Raw genomic sequence first — 27,874 nt, 5'->3', positions numbered from 1 at the left:
AGTAATAATTAACAAGTTGTTAATAAGATGTTTACATGTGTAATAACACAATTTAAATTTCTATGGCGAGTTTAATATTCTTCTGCATTAATAGAAAAACTTCACACATTTAATACATTAGAATGGTGAGACAGAAAGGCCATTTTACAGAGAAACACAGTGACCTTAGGTTATTTGTTCTTAACTGAACATCTGCTCCTCACTGGGGTTGTTGTGCCATTTGTCCATCAATAATGGTGATCAATGTCATCCACGCCTTTAAAGGGAGATGCTAATTCCGATAAGTTAAACTTAATGTACTATCCACATAGAGTTCCATTGCGTCAAATCTATTAATGGCTGAATGGGAAATAAACCTTTCTTTCCACATACTTAAATCCTGACCTCAAAAGGTTTTTCCAAAAACACCAGTGTAGATTTTTCAGTAAGTGTATGTGTTTTGAAGAGAAGTACACTTACAAGAAAAACATCTATTCAATGCTTGTGATTAGGATGGAGAATGGAGAATGGAGGGGATATGGTGGTGAGTGTTACTATCAATGCCATAGAGGAAAGAAAATATAGATCCTGCTAAAATGGGACACAGCAGTACAAAGTTTAGATAGCTCTGTAATATGTCATCATCATTTTTTGAGCAGTGTCCAATATAATGTTACAGTTCTGCGATTACTGGATACTGGGATCGCCTTTCATTTACACATGTCAACAACAGCAGAGCAACAGATCCTGTCTTTGAGTAAACATAAAAAGTAAGACAAGCTATTCAAGGGGCTCTGGGCATGAGATTTAACTTACATTTCCCCCATCTGAATTATGAATTCTGGGCCAGCGCTTCCTGCAAGTGCTCCTTCTTAAGGTTTAACACCAACCCTTGCATCCCTGAGATGAATGGATAATGTTCACTAAAGTACCACGTTATTTCCACTTGACATTTAACCAGTAAATGGTGAATTTAAGACCCATCGGATGAAGCAATTTCTGTCAGTTTAGGCAAATCGCTGGCAAGGTCGAGAGTTACATTCATTTTGAACCTCAGCAGGTGATTTCCAGTTCCTTCACTTGTTAGCTTTATGGACTCTAACTGACATTATCCTTTCCAAGAAAAAAACTTGTTGAAATGAGATGATTTTAAGAATATTTTCATATCTATGTTAGATTTCCCTATCCAATAAGAACTGCATCTAACATTCAACTTAGTGCTCATAAAACTTATAATGTCTGACTGAATCTGAATGTAGGGGTTCAAGATGGGAATACAGTATATAGTTATTGTAAGCTTATTCTCTTCTACACTTACATGTTATTTACTTCAGTCTCAGACATGCCTTACCTGCTTGAGTTTTCTTTCTCTTGAACATTTCCCAGTGAAGTTATTTTGAAGCTTCTTTCTTCAAGGGACTGACTTCTCTGTTGAGTTTCTCCGAGAGAGCAGGAGCCAAGATCACCGGTCAGAGTTTCTGTGCAAGTAACTTTACCCTGAATTGAAATGGAACTGGTTTCTTTTTTTAGATTTTCAGTGTTCGATGCCAATTGACAACTTTGGGAGTCACTGCATCTCTGCGAGTGATTTTCCTTTTGTATCTCATTTAGTCCCAAAACTGGCAAAGGCCCATAACAACTGGGCAGCATTTTTGTATCGCCACTACACCAGTCCTTAAGTCCAGTGTTGTTTGGTACCGATGACCTAAGCCAAAGAGATGAATGTTCTTAATGCAACCAAAGTATTAAAATGTATCTGTATTTTTAAATTAAATTATGTATAAGTTATGCAGATTTTTAATGTTATAACTAGCAGTTTTGCATGTCACCTTAGAACTAAAGGTAACCTAAAGTTAAATCAATCAACTTTAGCACAAAATCACTGACTGTCTCCATTATAATTATGAACAGCTACTGGATTGTTGCTCACAGTGTCTGGATTGATGGCAAGTATTTATCCATTATGTGATATTTTCTCTTTGAATATCAACTGTTCAAATGAGAACATTGAACACTGAGAGTGATAATTGCTGATTAGCTGATCAAATCAGATAGAATGGGATCAATCAATCCAGTCAACCAGTCAGAATGGTGCATGGAAGTGGTTAAGATAAAGCTGAGCGCATCTACCGGTATTGTTCCTGCCCAGTCTCACATTATCTACACTGACTCTGAAACTGCCCACAATTTCATAGCTTGAGGGTCAAAACCAAAACAGGATCAATGCTGCAAAGTGAGTTTTATAGAAAGGCTTTCTGATAGTAAAATTACCAGACAATTTGCAAATGCAGAGAAAATGGCCAGAAAACATTAAACAACTTGTTCAGAGGGATGGAATGAAACCTTCATGCTTCTTGTGTCTATTGCCTCCCTCTCTGTCTTCAGGGTGGTATTTGAGAACTGCTACCATTTTTACACTTACATTAAATCAGGTTGTACACCTGCACTTTTGTGACTCTCACTCCTACTCCTGTCCCGTCCCCTTGCAAAGACGTAGATCTGCTCATGTTCGGTTGGTTCTTTGGGAAGCAAAACATGCGTCCTGAACACGCTCTCATCACTGACCTGCAATAAGGTTCCCACTTACGCTATGCAGCTTTGCCTACAGGAATCTATGGAGAGAAGCAGCTCCATTCATCACCAAAAAGATCCGCGAGGTCTTCCATAAGAAGGTGGGGGGGAGGGGTGAAGGAATCTACCTACAAAAGTAAAGCTTGCCCATCATCTTAGCCAGCTGTGGAAAGTTTTACAAGTTTCATTCAGCAGACACTGTGGGCTCAGTACTGCTGAATGGAAACAACCTTAGCACAATCAACCAGAATGTTATGCATAGGACACTACTATCTTCCTTCTGTGCAGGCCCCTGACCTTTTCAGTCGACAGACACTTTCAGAACTATGCTACAGGAGTTTCCATGTTATCCTTCCCTACTGGTCTGTAAATCAAATGACAGAGCCATGGCAATTGCCAGATCTCCAGCATCAGCCACCGACCTCTATGCTGCTTGACTCTTGTGTTTTTACCTGAGAGCATTTATTTATTCTTGTCAACACAACAACTGCTTGCAAACTGATGAATTGCAGATGCATTGTGAATCATCGGCATGTATTGCCAAGAACCCATTGTTACTGTGTTTCTTTTTTACACTCTGCTAAGATCAAATCAGAGGGAAAGACCTGACTCATTATACTCTGACTAATTACTTGTAAGTCTAAATTTTAAAGGAGAGGAGAGGGTTGGGGGAGAGCAGTGCCATGTACCAAAGGAGACTTTCTGATCTTCAGTGACTGTGTTTATCTAAATAAACTTTCCCCCGAGAAACAAACAATGCCATTTTGACTTTTCCTATTATAGATTGTAAGTTCATTCCCATTCTGCATGCAGTACTTAGATGCAGGACTTGACCACACCAGGGCAGTTCTGCACTGCTGAAAGTGCCAGCAGCTTTCTGATGAATTGCTAAACCAAGGCTCTTCCTGTTCTCAAAGGAAAGAAAGAAATCCAATGGCAGTCATGAATTTGTGAACAATGTGCAATCACTTCAAATATTCTAGCTAATACGTAGCCCTAACTTGACATTAGTAAAAGTATAAATTTTGTTCGGATTTTCAAATGAATGTTTGTGGCAGTTACTGTGTGAAAACTGGCTGGTGTTTCCTTTGATACAACAGTGACTGTATTTTAGGTCTTCATCAGGTCTTCAAGATGCCTTATAAAGACACGACGGTCATTATACAAATATCTTTTTTGGTGTATTGAGGTCAGTTTAGATGTATTGGTGCATCCTTTGATCAAATTACTACATACAGTTTACAGCACGCGAACTGGCCATTCGACCCATCCACCTGTGCCCGACTTCATGCTCCTCATGAGGACCCACTTTTATTTCCAATGTCGGATGTGTTTGCAGTATGACCAAAGAAAGGTGCACTTCCAAGGCCGCTGACTGATGTGTGCTCATTCTGAATGGGCACTCAGATCAGATGGCAGACGATAAAATGAAGGGACCTTCCATCGCATCCATGAGAGGACTGAGGATGACCTATTTTCAGTTGAGTTACATAGAGGCGGCTGATAAGGCCAATACGGGACCGGAAGATTCTGCCAGTTTAAGGAGGCAGTACAAAAAGGGGCATGCAGGCAGGTCAGCTGTGTGCCCTTTCAACTATTTGCTGTTGGCCTCGATGTGCTGCTCTCAGAGAAACTCTAAGCGCTAGCTGTGTTCCAAGAAGCAGCTGCACCAGTTTGAGCAATCAGGGTTGGTGAGAATGTTACATTTTTCACAAAGTGGCCTTGAAGGTTTAAGAAAGGTCATGTGCAGTTGTTGGTGCTGATTTATCCTCTGATTTATCACATCGCGATCCTCTTCTCTGAGGATCACTACCTTCTTGTGTTGGAGGTGCTTGTGAGTTCCTCAGATCCTGAGAGCGATGTTGTATAGAGTTTCGTCATCTGGCGCTTGGCCCCTGATAGGATCATCCACGGCCGTATGGTCAAGGGGGAGGTGCCAGAGAGCGATCCAACCAAAATCTCAACGGTGGAGCCGGCGGAAGATGATGCCACATCACAATGGCGGTGAAGGAGGAGGAAGATGATGACACATCACAATGGCGATGAAGATGGAGGAAGATGATGACACATCGCAATGGCGGTGAAGGAGGAGGAAGATGATGACACATCACAATGGCGGTGAAGGTGGAGGAAGATGATGACACATCACAATGGCGGTGAAGGTGGAGGAAGATGATGACACATCACAATGGCGGTGAAGGAGGAGGAAGATGATGACACATCACAATGGCGGTGAAGGAGGAGGAAGATGATGACATATCACAATGGCGGTGAAGGAGGAGGAAGATGATGACACATCACAATGGCGGTGAAGGAGGAGGAAGATGATGACACATCACAATGGCGGTGAAGGAGGAGGAAGATGATGACACATCACAATGGCGGTGAAGGTGGAGGAAGGCTGCAGCAGTTCAGGGTACCCAGTTGCCCTGTATTCCATGCCACTAGGCCTTGACCACCTCCCCCCCCCCGTCTCTCAAGGACGATATGACGGTTGCCCTTGCATCAGCCTTCCCACATTAAACAAGGTCACACAGAGGATTCACCCTGCAGCCCAGTTAAGTCCACGGTGATCAGCAAGTGGCGAAGGGGACAGGATTATGAGATCTGAAAGATCCTCGTCCATATTGCACCAGAATATGTGGATCCTGGATCAGCCTCTATAGCCACAACACTGAACTGATTCCACAACCTATGGACTCACTTTTGAGGGCACTACAGCTTGTGTTTTTGATATTAATCACTTCCTTAATTATTTATTATTTCCTTTGCCTTTTGTATTTGTTGTCTTTTGCACATTGGTTGTTTGTCCATGTCTGTCGTGTGTGGTTTTTCATTGATTCTATTGTGCTTCTTTCTATTTACTATGAACGGCTGCAATAAAATGAACCTCAGGGTAGTATATGGTGACTGTATACTTTGATAATACATTTACTTTGAACTTTACAGCCAGAGGAGCAGGTATTTGAATAGGGTTCTCAGAATGACTCTTCCTGTGACAGACAGCAGGAACATCTCTCTATAATTATTGTGATTTTCTCTTTTCTTGAAAACAGTCATGATTAAGGTATCTCTGAAGCACTCTGGCAGATTCTTTTCAGATGAGGATTTGGGGCGGCACAGTAGTGTAGTGGTTAGCTCAATGTTTTGCAGCACAAGCCACCCAGGTTCATTTCCTGCTGCTGAGTGTAAGGAATTAGCATGTTCTCCCTGTCACTGCATGGGTTTCCTCCCACATTTCAAAGATATCCTTGCGGGCAGGTTTGCTAGAGCTGTTGGGAGTGCTTTAAACTAATATGACGGGGGGATGGGAACAAGTATGATAACGCTGAGGAGGAGCCAGCAGGTCTACAAGTAGATGATGTAATATGTAATACGAATGTAAGGAAGTCAATGATTTGGTACAACTGCAGACATAGCAAAAAGTTAAGTACCTGAGAGGCAAAATTTATAAGGGCAAAGAATGCAGAACTGATGAGTTGTATTTAAATGCTTATGGCATTCAGAATAAGGTGGATGAACTTGTGGCACAATTAGAGTTTGATTGGTATGACCTTGTGGGCATCATTGAGTTGTGGTTGAAAGAAGGTCATAGTTGGGAGTTTAACATCAAAGGATATACTTTGTATTGAAAAGACAGGCAGGCAGGCATAGGCGGTGGGGTTGTGACTGCAAAGGAGTTGGAAAGGACATGTGATAAGGATAATGACACATTTGTAATGGGGGCCTTCAATATGCTAGGGGACTGGAAAAATTAGGTTGGTGTCAGATCGCAAGAGAGGGAATTTCTTGAATGCCTACAAGATGGCTTTTTAGAGCAGCTTGTGCTCGAACCTACTAGGGGAAAGGTTATCTTAGATTGGGCGTTGTGTAATAACGCAGATTTTATTAGTCAGCTTAACATAAAGGAACCCTTAGGAAGCAGTGATCATAGTGTGATTGAATTCAGACTGCAATTTAAGAGGGTGAGGCATGAGTCACATATATCAGTATCACAATGGAATGAAGGGAGTTACAGAGGAATGAGAGAGGAGCTTGCCCAGGTGGATTGAAGGGAGATACTGGCAGGAATATCAGCAGAACAAAGGTGGTTTAAGTTTCTGGGAATAATTCATAAGGATCAGGATAGACCATAGACAATAGGTGCAGGAGTAGGCCATTCAGCCCTTTGAACCAGCACCACCATTCACTGTGATCATGGCTGATCATCCACAATCAGTACCCTTTTCCTGCCTTCTCCCCATATCCCTTCACTCCGCTATCTTTAAGAGCTCTATCTAACTCTTTCTTGAAAGAATCCAGAGAATTGGCCTCCACTGCCTTCTGAGGCAGAGCATTCCACAGAACCACAACCCTCTGTGTGAAAAAGTTTTTCCTCAACTCTGTTCTAAATGGTCTACCCCTTATTCTTAAACTGTGGCTTCTGGTCCTGGACTCCCCCAACATCGGGAACATGTTTCCTGCCCCTAGCCTGTCCAATCCCTTAATAATCTTATATGTTTCGATCAGATCTCCTCTCATCCTTCTAAATTCCAGTGTATACAACCCCAGTCGCTCCAATCTTTCAACACATGACAGTTCCGCCATCCCGGGAATTAACCTCGTGAACCTATGCTGCACTCCCTCAATAGCTAAAATGTCCTTCCTCAAATTTGGAGGCCAAAACTGTACACAATGCTCCAGGTGTGGTCTCACCAGGGCCCGGTACAACTGCAGAAGGACCTCTTTGCTCCTATACTCAACTCCCCTTGTTATGAAGGCCAACATGCCATTAGCTTTCTTCACTGCCTGCTGTACCTGCATGCTTACTTTCAGTGACTGATGAACAAGGACACCTAGATCTCGTTGTACTTCCCCTTTTCTTAACTTGACACCATTCAGATAGTAATTTGCCTTCCTCTTCTTGCCACCAAAGTGAATAACCTCACATTTATCCACATTAAACTGCATCTGCCCACTCACCCAGCCTGTCCAAGTCACCCTGCATTCTCATAACATCCTCCTCACATTTCACACTGCCACCCAGCTTTGTGTTATCTACAAATTTGCTGATGTTACTTTTAATCCCTTCATCTAAAATATGATATGTCCCACAGAAGAAGTTGTTCTCAAATGGCAAGGGTAGGCATCCGTGGTTGACAAGGGAAGTTAAGGATAGCATAAAAGCCAAGGAAAGGGCATATAAGTTAGCAAAGGTGAGTGGGAAGTTGGATGATTGGGAAGCTTTTAAAATCCAACAAAAGGCAACAAAAAAATCTGTAAAAAGGGAAAAGATGAAATATGAGGTCAAACTAGCCGACAATATAAAGCAGGATACCAAAAGATTTTCTGTTATGTAAAGAATAGAAGGGAGGTGCGAGTTTTTATTGGACCACTGGAAAATGATTTTGGTGTAGTAGTAATGGGGGACAAAAAATGGCAGATGAACTTAATAAGTACTTTGCTTCTGTCTTTGCCTCAGTCAGAAGACACTAGCTGCATGCCAAATGGCCTGTGAATGTCTGGGAGCCGGAGTGAGTGCCACTGCTATTGCAAAGGAAAAATGCTAGGCAAGCTGAAAGGCCTTGAGGTGGATAAGTCACCTGGACCAGATGGACTACATCCCAAAGACCTGAACGAGGTTGCTGAAGAGATAACAGATGCACTGGTCATGATCTTTCAAGAATCACTTGATTCTGGCATGGCCCTGGAGGACTGAAAAATTGCAGATACCACTCCATTCTTTAAGAAGGGAGAAAGACAAAAGAGAGGAAACTATAGGCCAGTTAACCTAATCTCAGTTGTTGGGAAGGTGTTCGAATCTATTATTAAGGATGAGGTTTCAAGGTACTTGGAGACTAATGATAAAATAAGTCAAAGTCAGCATGGTTTCTGTAAAGGGGAATCTTGTCTGACACATCTGTTAAGAGTTCTTTGAGGAAGTAACATGCAGGGTGGACAAAGAAGAGGCAGTGGATGTCATGTACTTAGATCTTCAGGTGCCACACATGAGGCTGCTTAACAAGATAAAATCCGATAGCGTTACAGAAAATATACTGGTATGGATAGAGAAATGGCTGACAGGCATGAGGCAGCAAGTGGGAATAAAGGGGGCCTTTTCTGGTCGGCTGTCAGTGACTAGTGGTGTTCCTCATGGGTCAGTATTGGGACTACTACGTTTCACATTGTTTGTCAGTGATTTAGATAGTGGAATTGATGGCTTTGCATCAAAGTTTGTGGATGATACAAAGATAGGCAGAGCAGTAGGTAGTGCTGAGGAAGCAATGCAATTGCAACAGGACTTAGACGAATTGGAAGAATGGGCAAAAAAGTGGCAGATGGAATACAGTGTTGGGAAATGTATGATAATGCATTTTGGTAAAAGGAACAATATTGCAGACTATTATCTAAATGGGGAGAAAATTCAAACATCAGAGGTGCAAAGGGACTTAGAAGTCCTCTTGCGATAACTCATAGGTTCAGTCTGTGGTAAAGAAGGCAAATACAATGTTGGCATTTATTTCAAGGGGACAGAATATAAAAATAAGGAGATAATGCTGAGGCTTTATAAGACACTAGTCAAGCTGCACTTGGAGTATTGTCAACAGTTTTCGGCCACTTATCTCAAGAAAGAATGTATTGTCACTGGAGAGAGTCCAGAGGAGGTTCACGAGGATGATTCTTGGGACAAAGGGGTTAACATGTGATGAGCATTTGGCACCTTTGGGCCTGCATTCACTGGAATTTAGAAAAATGAGTGGGGATCCCATTGAAATCTACCGAATGCTAAAAGGGTGGATGTGGAGATGATGTTTCCTCTGGTGGTGGTATCCAGAACTAGAGGGCACAGTTTCAAAATTTAGAACAGAGGTAAAGAGGAATTACTTTAGCTAAAGCATGGTGAATCTGTGGAATGCTCTGCCACAGACTACGGTGGATGCCAAGCCCACGGGTATGTTCACAGTGGGAGTTGATAGATTGGTCAGGTGTATGGGGTTGAATGGGATCTGAATCAGCCGTAATGGAATGGTGGAGCGAACTCAGTGGACTCACTGGCCTAATTCTGCTCCTATGTCTTATGGTCTTATAAATGGGTTGGTAATTATTTGGTCAAGTGGGTGTAATTGGGCTCATTGAGCCAGAAGGGCCTGTTACTGCACTCTGTCTCTAAATAAAATAAAATCTAAATCTGGCCACAAACTCATGCCAGAAGCATTTCTCCACCTTAACGGGGATTTTGTCTTCCTTGTTCTTTTTCAGTTTGGAATAATTCTTTGCAGCCTCTCAAAGTCACATCTCATAGCATGCAGTGGAATGGAGTCAGGGGTATTCCAGCCAAAAATGCAATATTGATTGAGTACCCCTGAGAAGTTTTCCTTCCAGCATACAGGGAGTCTTTCCTTCTTGGCTCTTAGTGTTTGGGTCATGGGTGGCCTCCAATAAGAGGAACATAGCGAATTGAAAGGATATTGAAGAATGAAAGTAAACAGCAGTCTGCCACAAAATAGTGCGTGCGCATTTTTTTGTTTTTTGGAGTGTGCTTTACAGCAATATTAACATTAGACATCTTTTCCACAAATGATTACACTAAGTTGTGATGTTCGTAAGGCTTACCGGTTATGTATTATCAGTGAGGTCATGGAGCAATTCATCTTTCCATCTGCTAATGACCCATAAAACAGAACACCTATACTGTACTTGTGAAAATGCTTCTATTTATGTAAGCCTAGCTTCAGCACACTGCTGAGGATACTTTATTCAACAAAATAATAATCCGTTTGGCTAGCATGTTTGTAGCTGACCTGGTTAAAGAGGAAGATAACAGAAACTCTGATTTTACATTTCCCCTGTGCCATGGGAAGGAAAACACATGGGTAAGCAGCACAGCCTAAAGCAAGAGATGTGGAGAGATAAAATCTGGAACTGGGAACCGAAGTGCAGAAATCTCGTTTTATTCTCTTTCTTTCACTTCTGTTCAAAGTAGGGCAAAGTACAGCTGGTGTATTTAACAAAATTCAGTTGAGGATGGTGGCAAAGGACTCGATAATTCAATAAGCGGCTTTTAATTGGGCTGAAAAGGTTTAATATAATTTTATAAAAATCTGCTTAATGTAGATGCCTCAAGTTTGGAGCTGAACTAGGAAACGGAATTGCTGTCTGAAGGGACAAAAGTTGAGATGAAGGAAATAGTACAGGGAAACCATCGAAATTATAATACAAGGAGGCTACAGGAAGTGCCTAAAATAATTTAGAAGACAACAGATATAAACTTCTATTATCATGAATCTTAAACAAAATAATAAAATATTCTACTGGCAGAAAATGGGAAAGGGCAAATCAGAACAATGGTCAGATTAAGACAAAAACACAATTAAATGGCTAGTAGAGATAGCAAAATGGCAGCAATATTTTTAAAAATATACCTTTCTTCACTATTTATTAGGAAGGCAGATCAGGTCCACATGATATTTGAGACAAAATTGAGAAAGATAAAACTGGATTTCAATTTAAAAGAGAAGAAAAGTAAGACAAAGTAATCAGACTTTAAAAAAACTAAATCCCCATTCCTCTGTGCATTTTAAGAGAAGGGAACTAACAAGTGGCAAAGGCATGATTACATATAGTTAATAATTCATCAGCAGTGCCTGAGGACTGCGTACATTTTTGAAAGTGGCAATACAGGTTGATAGAGTAGTTAGTAAAAGCACGTGGGATTCTGGGCATCATAGGCTGAGGCACAAGGACAGGGAGATTATACTGAAGCTTTATAAACATGAGCTAGGTCACAATGAAAGAACTGTGTCAATTTCTGGTCATTACTTGTTTTTGAAAAACATAAATGTCCTGGAGAGGGTGCAAAGGAAATTTACTAGATTGTTTCCAGGGGGACCAATATCCTTTCAGGGAGGTTTGTTAGTGCTATTGGGGAGGCTTTAAACTAGATTTGCAGGGGGATGGGAACCAGAGTGCCAGAGCTGACAGTGTGGCTGGGGTGAAAATAAATGATGTTGAAAGTTTAAGCAAATCCGCTGATAGAAAGGTTGTGAGTGGTGGTAAAAATCTTCTAAGGTGTATATATTTCAATGCTAGGAGTATTGCGGGGAAGGCGGATGAGTTGAGGGCGTGGACTGACACGTGGAATTATGATATTGTAGCAATTAGTGAAACTTGGCTACAGGAGGGGCAGGACAGGCAGCTTAATATTCCAGGGTTCTGATGTTTCAGATGTGATCAAGGCAGAGGAATGAAAGGTGGGGGAGTAGCATTGCTTGTTAGGGAAAATATTACAGCAGTGCTCAGGCAGGACATATTAGAGGGCTTGTCTACTGAGTCCTTATGGGTGGAGCTGAGAAACAGGAAAGGTATGGCCACATTAGTGGGATTGTATTACAGACCACCCAATAGTCAACGAGACTTGGAAGAGCAAATCTGCAGAGAGATAGCAGGCAACTGCAGGAAACATAAAGTTGTGGTGGTAGGGGATTTTAATTTTCCATACATTGATTGGGACTCCCATACTGTTAGGGGTCTAGATGGTTTAGAGTTTGTAAAATGTGTTCAGGAAAGTTTTCTAAATCAATATATAGAGGGACCAACTAGAGGGGATGCAATATTGGATCTCCTGTTAGGAAACGAATTAGGGCAAGTGACAGAAGTCTGTGTAGGGGAGCACTTTGGTTCCAGTGATCATAACACCATTAGTTTCAATTTGATCATGGACAAGGATAGATCTGGTCCTAGGGTTGAGGTTCTGAACTGGAAGAAGGCCAAATTTAAAGAAATGAGAAAGGATCTAAAAAGCGTGGATTGGGACAGGTTGTTCTCTGGCAAAGATGTGATTGGTAGGTGGGAAGCCTTCAAAGGGGAAATTTTGAGAGTGCAGAGTTTGTATGTTCCTGTCAGGATTAAAGGCAAATTGAATAGGAATAAGGAACCTTGGTTCTCAAGGGATATTGCAACTCTGATAAAGAAGAAGAGGGAGTTGTATGAAATGTATAGGAAACAGGGAGTAAATCAGGTGCTTGAGGAGTATAAGAAGTGCAAGAAAATACTTAAGAAAGAAATCAGGAGGGCTAAAAGAAGACATGAGGTTGCCTTGGCAGTCAAAGTGAAGGATAATCCAAAGAGCTTTTACAAGTATATTAAGAACAAAAGGATTGTAAGGGATAAAATTGGTCCTCTTGAAGATCAGAGTGGTCGGCTTTGTGCGGAACCAAAGGAAATGGGGGAGATCTTAAATAGGATTTTTGCGTCTGTATTTACTAAGGAAGCTGGCATGAAATCTATGGAATTGAGGGAATCAAGTAGTGAGACCATGGAAACTGTACAGATTGAGAAGGAGGAGGTGCTTGCTGTCTTGAGGAAAATTAAAGTGGATAAATCCCTGGGACCTGACAGAGTGTTCCCTTGGACCTTGAAGGAGACTAGTGTTGAAATTGCGGGGGCCCTGGCAGAAATATTTAAAATGTCACTGTCTACGGGTGAAGTGCCGGAGGATTGGAGAGTGGCTCATGTTGTTCCGTTGTTTAAAAAAGGATCGAAAAGTAATCCGGGAAATTAAGGCCGGTGAGTTTAACATCAGTAGTAGGTAAGTTATTGGAGGGAGTACTAAGAGACAGAATCTATAAGCATTTGGATAGACAGGGGCTTATTAGGGTGAGTCAACATGGCTTTGTGTGTGGTAGGTCATGTTTGACCAATCTATTGGGAGTTTTTGGAGGAGGTTACCAGGGAAGTGGATGAAGGGAAGGCAGTGGATATTGTCTACATGGACTTCAGTAAGGCCTTTGACAAGGTCCCACATGGGAGGTTAGTTAGGAAAATTCAGTCACTACATATACATGGAGAGGTGGTAAATTGGATTAGACATTGGCTCAATGGAAGAAGCCAAAGAGCGGTAGTAGAGGATTGCTTCTCAGAGTGGAGGCCTGTGACTAGTGGTGTGCCACAGGGATCAGTGCTGGGTCCATTGTTATTTGTCATCTACATCAATGAACTGGATGATAATGTGGTAAATTGGATCAGCAAGTTTGCTGATGATACAAAGATTGGAGGTGTAGTGGACAGTGAGGAAAGTTTTCAAAGCTTGCAGAGGGATTTGGACCAGCTGGAAAAATGGGCTGAAAAATGGCAGATGGAGTTTAATACTGACAAGTGTGAGGTATTGCACGTTGGAAGGACAAACCAACATAGAACATACAGGGTTAATGGTAAGGCACTGAGGAGTGCAGTGGAACAGGGGGATCTGGGAACACAGATGCAAAATTCCCTAAGAGTGTCGTCACAGGTAGATAGGGTCGTAAAGAGAGCTTTTGGTACATTGGCCTTTATTAATCAAAGTATTGAGTATAAGAGCTGGAATGTTATGATCAGGTTGTATAAGGCATTGGTGAGGCCGAATCTGGAGTATTGTGTTCAGTTTTGGTCACCAAATTACAGGAAGGATATAAATAAGGTTGAAAGAGTGCAGAGAAGGTTTACAAGGATGTTGCCGGGACTCGAGAAACTCAGTTACAGAGAAAGGTTGAATAGGTTAGGACTTTATTCCCTGGAGCGTAGAAGAATGAGGGGAGATTTGATAGAGGTATATAAAATTATGATGGGTATAGATAGAGTGAATGCAAGCAGGCTTTTTCCACTGAGGCAAGGGGGGAAAAAAACCAGAGGACATGGGTTAAGGGTGAGGGGGGAAACGTTTAAAGGGAACATTAGGGGGGGCTTCTTCACACAGAGAGTGGTGGGAGTATGGAATGAGCTGCCAGACGAGGTGGTACATGCAGGTTCTTTTTTAACATTTAAGAATAAATTGGACAGATACATGGATGGGAGGTGTATGGAGGGATATGGTCCGTGTGCAGGTCAGTGGGACTAGGCAGAAAATGGTTCGGCGCAGCCAAGAAGGGCCAAAAGGCCTGTTTCTGTGCTGTAGTTTCTATGGTTCTATGGATGAGAGATGGCAGTGGCAAGGTCAGACTGGAGAGGCTGGAGTTGTCCTCCTTACAGAAAAAATGCTGAGAGAAGATTTGATAGAGGTGAAAAATAGACCATGATGTGCTGACATCGTGGGAGAGGAGCAACAGAAAAGCCGCTTCCATTAGCAGATCAACAGATTGTTTAAAGACCAGAGAACACAACTTCAATCAACAGAAAAGCCGCTTCCATTAGCAGATCAACAGATTGTTTAAAGACCAGAGAACACAACTTCAATGTAATGGGCAAAAGATGCAGGGAGTATGTAAGGAAAATTAGGTGAGGGTGCTTATAATCTGGAACTCGCTAGGGTGTTGGAAGCGGAGTTACTCATATACTTCCAAAATAATTGGAAAGGCATTTGTAGGAAAGTAATTTAGTGTGACAGGGTGAGGGTCTGATTGGATTGCTCCACAAAGAGCCAGCACACTCTTGGTCTTTTATTTCATGTCTCTTTCGTCACAGAAGGCGCCCATGTAGCCCATTGGGTTTATACAGCCTCTCACTGCATTCCTATCCATCCCGTTGCTTCCACACCTGCCCTTTAACAACCCTCTGTTTCTACAGCCACTCCCTACACCATGGTCAGTCCACAGTGGCCAATTAACCTAGTATCACCATATCCTTAGGGTGTGGGAGGAAAGCGGAGCACTTGGGGAAAGCCACTGTGTCTCCAGAAGAAGATCCAAATTCCCCAAAAAGATACAAGTTCCACAAGGGCAGCACTGGAAGCCAGAATTTAAACCATATCGCAGAAGCTATGAGGCAAGTGCAGACTCTGTGAAGCAGGTGGCATGGGAAATCGGTGATTCTACCTGGCTGGAGCCATGATTATTTTTAAGAAGGGATGTGGTAAACCAGTGAGTTTAATGTTATTGGCACAAAAACTAATGGAATTCCTACTAAATGTGAAAATAAAAAAGAACACCATCTAATGAAAATTATTATAATCAGCAGCCATGCTGAATTTCAAAAGGGGCCAAGTTCTCTGAATTCTTTGAAGTGATGAAGAGGGAATGCAGCCTCCGTATTGTAGCAGCTGTCATATACCTATGTATCTATTAGATTTCTCAAAGTTAAAGCAGGGAGAATTGAATGACAAGAACAGATGGCTCCCTGGTTGCTAGGCAGAAAGCAGCTAGGAGAAATGCTTAACTGCAGAGGGTAGCATAGGGAGTTCAGGAAACATCAGTGTCTGAATCAGTTGTTCATAATTTATATGTCCAATTTAAATATTGAATCTAAAACATAATTGCAAAACTCGAAGATCAAAATTAGCATGGGGAAACAGTACATGTTTCCAATAGAAAGGAACTGCAATTCCAAAAGTATATTTCTCAACTTAGAAAACAGGCACATAATTAACAAAAAAAAATTCAAAACAATTGAATGCAAGTTATTATACTTCAGTTAATGAAAATATCATATTTACCTTAGAATCCAAATGGAGTTTGGAGATAGAGCAATCAAACATGGATAACTAAAGGAAATTATGTAGATTAACAAGCCTGGAATATTCTAGAGAAGACATTTTCCTGTCTCTATGGGTGACGTCAATTTCCCTAAGATTGATTGGATGGGTGACTTCAATTTCCTTAACATTAAACTCCTTAGTTCAAGAGGTTTAGATTGAGCAGTATTTGTTAGGTGTATCCAGAAAGGATTCCTGATGCAATATGTGGACGGACTGACTAGAGGAGAGGCTATACTGGATTCAGGAGACTGATCTCTGGTGGGTGAGCATTTCCAAGACAGTGACCATATCTCCCTAACCATTAACTTAAGAATACTTGCAGATGCTGGAAATCCAAAGCAACACACAGAAACTGCTGGAGAAACTCAGCAGGCCAGCTCGCATCTAAGCAAAAGAGTAAACAGTCGAAGTTTTGGGCCGAGACCTTTCAGCCAGTCCTGAAGAAGGCATACTTAAAGCTTTAGGAAGAAAAGATCAGGCAGGCCTCTTGCCAGTTATAAGTAGCCAGGAAGGAGCTTAAGAAGGAACATAGAACGGGACATGAGAATGCCTTGGCAAGTAGGATTAATGAAAACCTCAAGGCATTCCACACGTACGTTACACCTAGAGAGCAGGATACAAGTGACCGTCAACAGGGAAAAAGAGATAGACAGCTAGTGCAGAGTACCCCTGTGGCAGTTTCCCTTGACAACAAGGATACTAATTTGGATACTGTTGGTGAGGACGGTGAGCTAGCAAAGGAAAGCCGCAGCAGTGAGGTCTCTGTCCTGTAGCTCAGAAGCAGGAGTGGGGAGAAGAGGAGTGCAGTGTGATAGGGGAGTCCATAGTTAGAGGTGTAGACAGGAGATTCTGTTGACATAACAGAGATACACAGATGGCTTGTTCCCTGCTAGATACTCGTGTCGAGGATGTCTCAGACTGGGTCTACAGCATTCTAAAGGGGGAGAGTGAGCAGCCAGAAGTCATGGTACATATTGGTACCAACAACAAAGGGATAGACCCTGAAGAGAGCATATAAGGTGCTGGGTAGAAAGCTAAAAAGCAGGAAATCCAGGGTAGTAAATTCTGGATTACCGCCATTGTCACGTGCCAGTGAGGTTAAGAATAGGATGATTTCGCTGATGAGTACGTGGCTGAGGAATTGGTGCAAGGGGCAGCGTTTCAGATTTCAGGATGTTTGGGATCTTTTCTGGGGAAGATATGATCTGTACAATAAGGGACGGGTTACACCAGAACCCAAGGGGAGCCGATATCCTTGCTAGAGCTGAAGGGACGGTTAAAACTAATTTGGCAGGGGGGATCGGAACCAGAGTGATAGGACTGAGGTTGGGGCAGTTGGTATACAAGTGGATGCAGTGAGTAGTGAGACCATGAGGAAGGTCGGGCAGTTGAGAGGGCAAAAGTGCAGTCAGCCAGAGGAGTTGAAGTGTAAAGTTGAGAAGTTTTTAAAAATCAATGGAAGGCAACAAAAAAGGAGAGAAATGACAAAACATTTTAGATAAGCTATTCAGAAATACAAAAGGGGATACTAAAGGTTTTTACAAATAAATAAAGAGTAAAAGAGAGAGGAGAGTGGATATTGGATCATTGGAAAATAATGCTGGAGAGGTAATAAAGGAAGACAAAGAAATGGTGGACAAAATTAATAAGTAATTTTTGTCAGTCTTCACAGTTGAAGACAACAGCCGTGTGCCAGAACTTCGAGAGTGTCAGGGGTCAGAAGTGAGTGTAATTGCTATTTCTAAGAAGAAGGTGCTTGACAAACTGAAAAAGTCTGAAAGTAGGTAAGTCACCTGGACCAGATGGACTACACCACAGGGTTTTGAAAGAGGTAGCTGAAGAGATTGTGGGGGCATTAGTATTGATCTTTCAAGAATCACTAGATTCTGGAATGGTTCAAGAGAACTAGAGAATTGCAAATGTCACTCCACTCTTTAGGAAGCGAGGGAGGCAGAAGAAAGGAGATTATAGGCCAGATAGTGAGACTAGTGCTTCAATTCATTATCAAGGATGAGGTTTTGGGGTAGTTGGAGGCACATGGTAAATTACATCAAAGTCAGCATTTCTTTAAGGGAAATTCATGACTGAGAAATCTGTCGGAATTCTTTGAGAAAATAACAGGCAGGATAGATCAAGGATAGTCAGAGGATGTTGTTTTGCTTGGATTTTCAGAAGGCCTTTGACAAAATGTTGCATATGAGGCTGCTCAATAAGGTAAGTGTCCATGGTATTACAGGAAAGATCCATGTGTGGATAGAAGATTGGCTGTCTGAAAGGAGGCAAAGAGGGGAGATAATTTTGGGTTGGCTGCCAGTGGCTAATGGTGTTCCACAGGGGTCAGTGTTGAGACCACTTCTTTTCATATTATTTGGCATGTCAAAGACTCGGATGATGGAATTGATGGCTTTGTGGCCAAGTTTGCAGACAATACGAATGTAGATGGAGAAACAAGTAGTGCTGAGGAAGCAGGGGATCTGCAGAAGGACTTACACAGATTGGGAGAATGGGCAAAGAAGTGGCAGATGGAATACAGTGTAGGGACGTGTATGGTCATGACCTTTGGTAGAGAGAATAAAAGTGTAGTCTGTTTCCTAGTCAGGAAGAATTTCAAAAATCAGACGTGCAAAGGGACTTGGGAGTCCTCGTGTAGGATTCTTTAAAGGTTAAATTGCAGGTTGAGTAGGTGGTAAGGAAGACAAATGCAATGTTAGAATTCATTTCTGGAGGACCAGAACACAAAAGCAAGGATGTAACCCTGATATTGTATAAGGCATTGGTCAGACCACACTTGGAATGTTGTGAGCAGTTTTTGGCTCCTTAACTAAGAAAAGATGTGCTGGCATTGGAAAGGGTCTAGAGGAGGTTCATGAGAATTATTCTAGGAATGAAAGGGTTAATGTATGAGGAGTGTTTGATGGCTCTGGGCCTGTACTTGCTGGAGTTTAGAAGAATGGGGGTGTGGGGTGGGACCTCAGTGAAACTTATCAAATATTGAAAGGCCTAGATAGAGTCATGCAGAGAGGACTTTTCCTCTCGTAGAAGAGTTTAAGACCAGAGGGCACAGCCTAAGAATAGAGGAATGTCCATTTAGAACAGAGATGAGGAGAAATTTCTTTAACCAGGTGGTAGTGAATCTGTAGAATTCAATGCCACAGACGGCTGTGGAGGCCAAGTCAATGGGTATATTTAAGCAGATGTTGGTCACATCTTGATTGGTTGGGGCATCAAAGATTATACGGAGAAGGCAGGAGAATGGAGTTGAGAAGATAATAAATCAGCCATGATGGAGTGGCAGAACAGATTGGATGGGCTGAATGGCCTAATTCGGCTCCTATGTCTTATGGTCTTCTGATCTTATATCTATTTCAAGTGCTGCTTCATATTTTTCAGTAATTTGCATTCATTGGCTTTACTTTTGCTGTACAATTCAAAGAGAATTGATTACCTCTGTTCTTACCCAAGGTTGTTGCTGAACAGTGGTGATCTCTGCATGTGTTGAGGAGTGTTCATGGGGATTTTCCAGCAAGGCAATGAATCCAAGTGTTTGGGAGTGCGTCCTAGTTGAATTGGTCTTCCCTGCAGCCCATTATCCTTCATGCAGCTCTCTAACCAAATAAAGCCAAGAAGAGTTTCAATTTTTACATCACCATGAAATCTAAGTATAATCCAAGTAAAAACATATAATTAGTTTTCTGTAATCTTACAAATGCCACTTCCATCACGGCATCCAACCTAGGAGTATTATGCATTTTGTAACATGATTAAAAATAGCTCAACCTGTATGAAAACATATTTTCAAATTATATAGATTTAGGCTGTTTTATGTACTTTGTAATATATTTATATTAGTATAATTATAACAAAATTAGCAAACAACAAATATGCAGTTTTATTGGATATGGATTAAGTAAAGCTTTGTTAAATTAAAATGTTGAGCTTATTAAATCATATTTATTCAGCCTAATAGAGAAGAGACACACATATTACTTAATCTGTTTACCGAGATAATGGTGACAGGAAGTGCCGTCAATGGATCAACACACCAAGAAATTAATCCAGCTTTATCTTAGGAAAACGATTTACACATGTCAGGTCGAGAGCCTCAAAATTCAGGCTCAGGAAAACTACAAGGATTCTGAATCTACTCTAGCCATTTAGCATAGTTAAATGTCTTCATTCTATAACCCTTTACTCCACCTAATACCCACGCCAATATGGATTCCTGTACGCACGTGAACTGGTGTTTTTTATACTTACAATAGAAGAGAACCTGATGTTTGAGGGGAGAGCAAGTCAGCAGCAATGTCTACCATATAAATCATATTCAGTCTTCTCAACAACTGTGGGACTGCGTCACTGTGCACTCACCAGTGTTAGCTTCACATGCTGCACATTGTATAAATGGTCCTGTGATATATTAACAGAAGTTTCCATCTGATAATAATACAGCAGTTATTCGTGAAAGTCACTGCTACAATTGGTCAGCTTGTAAATGTAAAAATCTGAAATCAATTAAAGTATGATACAATGCTAACCTGTTAATAGCTCAAATTTTAATGTATATTTTACTCTTTATTTTCTACATTGAAAAACAAATGTTCAACTCATTATCCCTCAGAAGCCTTGTGGCACATAGTATCGTCCCATTTAAGAAGCTCAGCCAATTCTGTGAACCTTCTCAATTAACTGCATCCATGCCAGTTTTGTTGCTCCTCGATTCTGCTTTCCTTGTCGATGTTCTTTATTCTGCTTGCTTGCCCTTTCTATTGTCGATTCTTTTAGCCTCCCTGACACAGTTTATCCTTGTGCTCTAAACATATTGATTTTTTTATCCTCCTAGCATGGTTTCATCAATCCTTATTTCTGTTGCTTTTTATTTTTTATTCCTAGGCATTTTATGTCTCGGTACTGTACCAAATCAAGAAAATGTTGGCTGCACTTAGTAGGTCACACCATGCTTGGCCTTTTCAATACTGTCTGCGTCAGTACAAAAAGAAAAAATGTTCTAATTTACTATTTCTGGGGAGAGCCAAATTTACTAGCTCTGAAAATGGATTGCTGATTAAAATATGGGGTTAACTTATGTTTGTTGTCTCTGATGCAGAAAGCATTCCAATTTGATGTATTACCTAATTTACACGATTATTGTGTATAGCAGTGCTAACCATGCTATTGATTGGTGACATACCTCAGCAGTGGTCAGTGATGTGAATGCTGGTACCACTTAAAACTGCCCTACGCCACTTAATGCTAGCTTCCCCTACTTAGAGCTGATAAACGGTGCTGGAGCGTTCCTTGTGAATACTTAGACTGCCTTTTCACGCTAAGTCAAGGTGCTTCAGAGCCAATGTAGTACTTTCTGAAGTGTAGCCACTGAATTACGTAGAAGACAAGAAAAGTGATCTGTGAAAAGCAAGCTCTCTCAAAAGAACAATCTGATAATGAACAGAAGGCAGTACAATGGTGAGCTAGTCATTCAGTCTAGGCCTTTGGTGTTGTCTATCAGGAGCCCATGGATTTTTCCCAGCTGCTCTGGTTTCCTCCCACATTTCAAAGATGTGCTGTTTGTTAAGTTTATTAGTCACTGCATTTGTAAGTGATTAACAGAACTGTAGGGGAGAGGAGGGTGGCTATCAAAGGAGACTACGGGAATGTGAGGAGAGTAGTTTACCATGAAAATTAGTAGGAAAAGTGGAATTAATTTGTGAGTGGGCATCAGCAATGGGTGAAAAGGACTTACTGTTGTGTTGTAAGGAAATAGAGAATTTGAGGGTTAACTTGGCCAGCACACGAAGGTTTCTCTGGTCTTTCAGGAAACAGAGCCTTAGGGGCTTTGAAATCCATTTGTCAGAGAAGATAGGGTTTAGCTGAATACTTCATTTATGAAATACAGTGTAGCAGTCCCTCAACACTCTCCTGGCAATTTTAACATTGCAGTCTTTAAAGTGGGACTTGAACCCCCATCTTTCTGACTCAAAAGCTGGGAATGGACCCAAGTAAAGCACAGCCAACAGAATCATATTATAAAAATAACAGCATAATATGATATAACGTGGTTTCTAGGATTTACCAGCACTGCAGTGTGAGATGGATGAGATGGAGAGGAAGAGAAGAATGATCTATTTCAAGAGGTTAATTCTCAGAATATAAATTGATATCAATTTTACGAGTCAAGGTCTGATTAACTAGATGGAGAAAATACTGGCAAACGATAATTGGCAGGGCCACCAACTGCATCAGTGACCTTAGAAAATGTTTAATATTCCACAGGCCATCACATACTGTCCAGTAGTCTCCAAAAATCAGGACTCATAGATCTTTATTAACCACTTCTACAGGTTTCACATCCATAACATATAACCTATACAAACTGTTCAATATTAATAACAGTTTGTTTCCGAGTCAAAAAACCATGGGCTAAAAATTCACCAGAGACAAGTACAAAATTCAGTGGACTATGGAATGAGTGCTGAGCTAGTGAATGTGCAATTGTTCAAAAGAGAGGATCTTAGCTGTTTCTTGTGGCTGTAAAAATCCCATGGAATTACTTTGAAGCAGAACATAAAAACAATCATTAAACTTTGGTCAATTTGTATATCTCAGTCAACACCACTAGCGAATAAATTAGGGGACTGGATTATCGAAGACCTCCGCTCCATCCGCAAAAAGCAGAATTTCCCAGTGTCCAGCCATTTTCATTCCTATTCCCATTTTCACATGTCAGTCCACGGCTTTCTCTTTTGCCACAATTAGGTCACTCTCAGGGTGGAGGAACAACACCTCGTATTCCATCTAGGTAGCCTCCAAAATGATGGCCTAAAAATCAATTTCTCCTTTCAATAATTATTTTCCCTCATCCTTCATTCTTCTTCTATTCCCCACTCTGGCCTCTTACCTCTTCTCCTCACTTGCCTATCACCTCCCACTGGTGCTCCCCCTCCTTCCCTTTCTCCATGGCCCACCGTTCTCTCCTGTCAGATTCTTTCTCCTCCAGCCCTTTATCTTTCCCCACCACCTTCCTGCAAGTCCTCCTTCCCCACCCCACCCCCCACCTTTTTATTCTGCTGTCTTCTCCTTTCCATCCCAGTCCAGAAGAAGGGTCTCAGCCCAAAACATCAACTGTTTCATTTCTATAGATGCTGCCTGACCCACTGAGTTGCTTCAGCACTTTGTGTGTGCTACTATCAAATTAATTACCCGGTTAGTTACATTGTTGATCATAAAGCTTTCTGCGAGCAATTCGGCTGCCATATTTTCTGCATATAAACGGAGGTTACAAAATCACTTTAACAATGACAAGATAATTAGGCGTGCTACAGAAATCAAATCTTTTCCTTAAAATCCTTATCACATGAATTCAATGTGTGACACCTACTGACACACTCCTCTCTCTCATTTGCCTCCTGTAGGACAAATGTGACGCAGCAGCAGATACGGATCAGATCAAGTTTGGCTCCACAATGGTGGAGAAGAAACTCTGCACATATTGCTGAGATCATGTCAAGTCAAGGTCAGAACATTTTGAAGATGCTGGTATTTTTTCTACTAATCCTACTCCTCACATCCTGAATCTCCCTGAATCCTATGATCTCTTCTGACTTAGAAGCTGTAGATAGTGTAGGCATTTACCTCTCAATTTCCCACCTGTCCCTCCACTAAGCTATTATTTCAGACCAGTGTTCAAAATAGGAAAATTAGGATATTATGTACGTTGTGAGAGAGGAAGGGGTGGAGAGAACTGAGAGAAAGTCAGTGACAAGGTGAAACCCGACATCATCTACGTAACCAAATACTTTTATGCAGCATATGAGAGGAAGGCCGATCTTGTTAGTTGCAGCTGATCTCTCTGGAAGAGTGTAAATAGAGGACAGTGAAGGGAAAAGGAAAGAATGCTGGATCTCTGAGGAGCAGAACAGAGCAGTTGTTAATCTGAAATAAAAAAGAATGCTGTAATGGCTCAGCAGATGTTGTAGTTTTTGTGAAGAGGGAAAAGCAAAGTTAAAGTTACAGTTGCATAACTATGTATATAATCTGAATGACCCAATTCTAACACAAACAGGAAAGGCTGGTTATCTGAAATTGCAAAATTTGATACCAAGTCCCAACAGCTGGATAAAAGGTGAATTGATTTTCTTTAGCTTACAGAGGGAGGCCAAAGATAGAGAGGACAACCTTTGGGTAGGATGAAGAGTTAATGTGAAAGGCATCTGAAAACTCACCCTTATAGACAATGCAGACAGGTCCTGCAGAGCAATCATTCAGTCTGTCTTTGATTTCTCCATTGTAGAGGAGACCGCATTGCTAGCATGAACTAAATCAGAAGGTGCTTATTCCAGAGACCATAGACAACTTCAGTAGTTGGTAAGTTGATGGAGAAGATCCTGAGAGGCAGGATTTATGAACATTTGCAGAGGCATAATATGATTAGGAATAGTCCGCATGGCTTTGTCAAAGGCAGGTCCTGCCTGATGAAGCTGATTGAATTTTTTGAGGATGTGACTAAACACATTGATGAAGGTAGAGTAGTAGATGTAGTGTATATGGATTTCAGCAAGGCATTTGATAAGGTACCCTATGTAAGGCTTATTGAGAAAGTAAGGAGGCATGGGATCCAAGGGGACATTGTGTTGTGGATCCAGAACTGGCTTGCCTACAGAAGGCAAAGAGCGGTGGTAGACGGGTCACATTCTGCATGGAGGTCGGTGAACAGTGACCTTAGGGATCTGTTCGGGGACCCCTAGTCTTCGTGATTTTTATAAATGTTGCTGGGATTGGGAAGCATGCCTTATGAGAATAGATTGAGTGAACTTGGCCTTTTCTCCTTGGAGCGATGGAGGATGAGAGGTGAGTTGATAGAGGTGCATAAGATGATGAGAGGCATTGATAGTGTGGATAGGCAGAGGCTTTTTCCCAGGGCTGAAATGGCTAGAACAAGTGGGCACAGTTTTAAGGTGCTTGGAACTAGGTACAGAAGAGATGTCAGGGGTAAGTTTTTTATGCAGAGAGTGGTGAGTGCATGGAATGGGCTGCCAACGATGGTGGTGGAGGCGGATACAATAGGGTCTTTTAAGAGATTCCTGGACGGGTACTTGGAGCTTAGAAAAATAGAGGGCTATGGGTAAACCTAGGTAATTTCTAAGGTAAGAACATATTTGGCACAGCATTGTAGGCCGAAGGGCCTGTATTGTGTTGTAGGTTTTCTATGTTTCTATGTGCGAGTGAACTCCTGCTTCACCCAGAAGGACTACTTGGCTTCTGGTATGATGAAAGAGTTGAGGTGAAAAGGCAGGTGATACTTCTCTTGCTGTTCTATGGGAAAGTGCTGCGAGTAAAGAATTGGCTAAAATAGAAGAGTGGATCAGGCAGCAGCAAAGGGAATAGTCCCTCCATAATGTTGAAAGGGAATGGGAAGGGAAGACGTGCCTGGTGGTGGAATCTCAATGAAAGTGGTGGAACTTTAGTTTTTCATTAAGTGTTTGCAACCTTGATGATGTAGTTTATGTATCAATATTCAAAAGGTCAATATTGCACACTATTTCTGCTGTTATAGAGTCAGATGGGCACCCTACAAATTGAATTGTACACACAATAAAATGTTTGATATATATATTAGCAATTCATGGAGAATATCAAGATGTAAAACAACATACAGTCACACCCAACTTCATGATATAGCGATACATTACACAAAGTTAGCTTGTTGTCGTTATGGCTACAGAACCCAGTTTTCATATGGACTCCCAGGGTGTTATACAGCACTAAGAGGAGGAGCAGGTGTAAGCTATTTGTGCCTCCAAATCTTTACCAGATTTTCAAGGCGATTCCCATCAACAAAACCATAAGGTACACGCTATAAAATGCTCTGAAGGTTGGCGGGGGCAGAAGGATTAGGGTGAATTTGCTGCCTTCTCTCAAGATGGAAGCATGCACCTTTTTGTCTCTACATGTGCGCTTTGAATTGCACTCACTGCGATTGCATTACATTTGGTGCCTACTACATAAGGCTGCTGTCACTAAGACTCAAATGGTGCAGCCCAAAGACAGCTCTCCGAGATAAGAGCCACTCAATATCAATAGAATTGCTCAGTGTGATTAATGGAAGGTTTCACTGAAACATTCAATTTGATAGCACAGGCATCAAGCCACGTTGTACATCAATTAGCATTATGATCAGCCTACTCTGCACACTTTCACTTGGGATTAGTTCCATGCAGGCTAACAATCTCAGCAGCATGGTGCTGGCATTTTGGTGTCAGATACCATTTTAGAACCAAATAAGTGCTTGAAAAGCTCAAGCTAATAACCCAAACTTATAATAATTAGTTTTCCAGTTACTTGATTCTGATATCAGCCTTTTTAGCAATGTTTTATTTTCCATAAAACACAATTAAATTAATTTACTTCATTATCCTACATTCTGTATTTTGTTTGTTTAAAATGGTCAGTCTGCATGTTTCGCCTTTCATTAAAATGTTAAATTTTGAAATTTCACTAAATGAAGCTGAAGATAATGATTTTTATTTTTGCCCATTGTGTTCTTCTGATGTCAGCCTTCATGACTTAATTTTTCAAGTGATCTTCTGTTTCAGAATCTAACTTATATCCACTGAATAAAGGTTTTGATATTGTTTAGATTTTTTTTAATCAACTTTCATGTTAAACATGGTATTTGCACAAGCAAAAATATTTCATTTCAACATAATGGTATTTCATTTTTGTAATTATATTCAATATATAGATTCTCTATAACTTAAAGAAAAGTACAAAATATAGTACTCTTGAAATTGTGTAACCACCTAGCAAAAATAAGACTGAGGCTGACTGAAATACAGAAGCTTAATTAAATCTACAGCATCCACGGTCCAATTTAATGTAATATTAATGAGCATTTGGACAATATTTGGATGAATAATGTTGTACATGGAGATGTTTCCCAGTAAGACCCCAGTACATTAAAGCAAGAAAGGAGAGAAAATAAATTGGGTGAAAGAGAGAAGAGTTTGGATCTCTGCTCCCCCTTTCGGATCTCAATAAGCTCATCTTTTATCGTGGTAAATATTGTTGTGCTATCTTTTTGAAACTAAATTATCCCTTGCAACTGTGCTTCAAAACAGTATTCCCATTATCATATTTTCATCACTAATGTTGTATAGATTATTCACTTCCGAAAGTCCAGGCTGTATTCATTATTACCACATTCCTGACAATGTAAGTCCATGTCCAGCTTTCCGCAGTCTTAATCAACCAGCCTCAATTTTTTTTTTTTTTTGGTGAATCATGGACAATGCATTTTTTTGCCTCCTATGTAAATCTCTATCTGTTGTTAAACAATAGTACAAATGCAACCAGATTTACTTGCAATAATTCAGTACATCTCTCTACAGCACAACTGGAAAGTGTATGCTACACACCAATGCTTTGATACAATATTTAATAATTTCTTTAATTCAGTCATTAAGAACTGATATGAAATAAAAAGTGTAGATGCTTGAAATCTAAAATGAAAACAGATAATACTGGAAACACCTAGCAAGCAGGTCAGCAAAAAGAGAAACAGAGTTTATGCTTCAGGTCGAATAACCTTCATCTGAACTAGGGAGCATGTAAGCTTTAAGTTGCGGTGGGTGAGGGACTAAAAGTTTGATCTGGTGGGGCCAGAACTGCCATGGTGATAACTGTTGAAGAATTTATCTGGGTAATAGATTAATTACAGAGGATGAGGAAAATGAAAACAAATGAAGGGATGTGTAAAAACAGTAAAATGGATATCAGATCTGTAGGAAATTCTCAATCTGTGTCATGGAGAGAGCAAAATCAGAATCAGGTTTAATACCACTGGCATATCTTGTGAAATTTGTTGTCTTTGCAGCAGTAGTACAATGCAATACATAATAATAGAAA

The 27,874-nt window shown here is 41.0% G+C and overlaps 1 protein-coding gene across 6 annotated transcripts in view; it reads right to left on the bottom strand.

The window, feature by feature from the left end:
* ngef (neuronal guanine nucleotide exchange factor) overlaps nt 1-27,874 on the bottom strand; it is an 80,019-nt gene that overhangs the window by 41,597 nt on the left and 10,548 nt on the right. For 3 of the 6 annotated variants that reach the window (XM_072255554.1, XM_072255551.1, XM_072255556.1), the window contains 2 exons: nt 19,431-19,578; nt 1,331-1,684 (listed from right to left, as the gene is read on the bottom strand). In XM_072255554.1, the coding sequence (XP_072111655.1) occupies nt 1,331-1,684; nt 19,431-19,578 (502 nt within the window). Of the gene's footprint in view, nt 1-1,330; nt 1,685-19,418; nt 19,579-20,230; nt 20,364-27,874 lie in introns of those variants that run through there. The other 3 variants (XM_072255555.1, XM_072255558.1, XM_072255557.1) reach the window with 3 other exon arrangements.

The sequence above is a fragment of the Mobula birostris genome, chromosome 4 (assembly GCF_030028105.1).
Source record: "Mobula birostris isolate sMobBir1 chromosome 4, sMobBir1.hap1, whole genome shotgun sequence".
In the NCBI taxonomy this organism is placed as follows: domain Eukaryota; kingdom Metazoa; phylum Chordata; class Chondrichthyes; order Myliobatiformes; family Myliobatidae; genus Mobula; species Mobula birostris.
The sequence above is the reverse complement of the archived record's forward strand: the minus strand, read 5'-3'. Positions and strand labels throughout refer to the sequence as shown.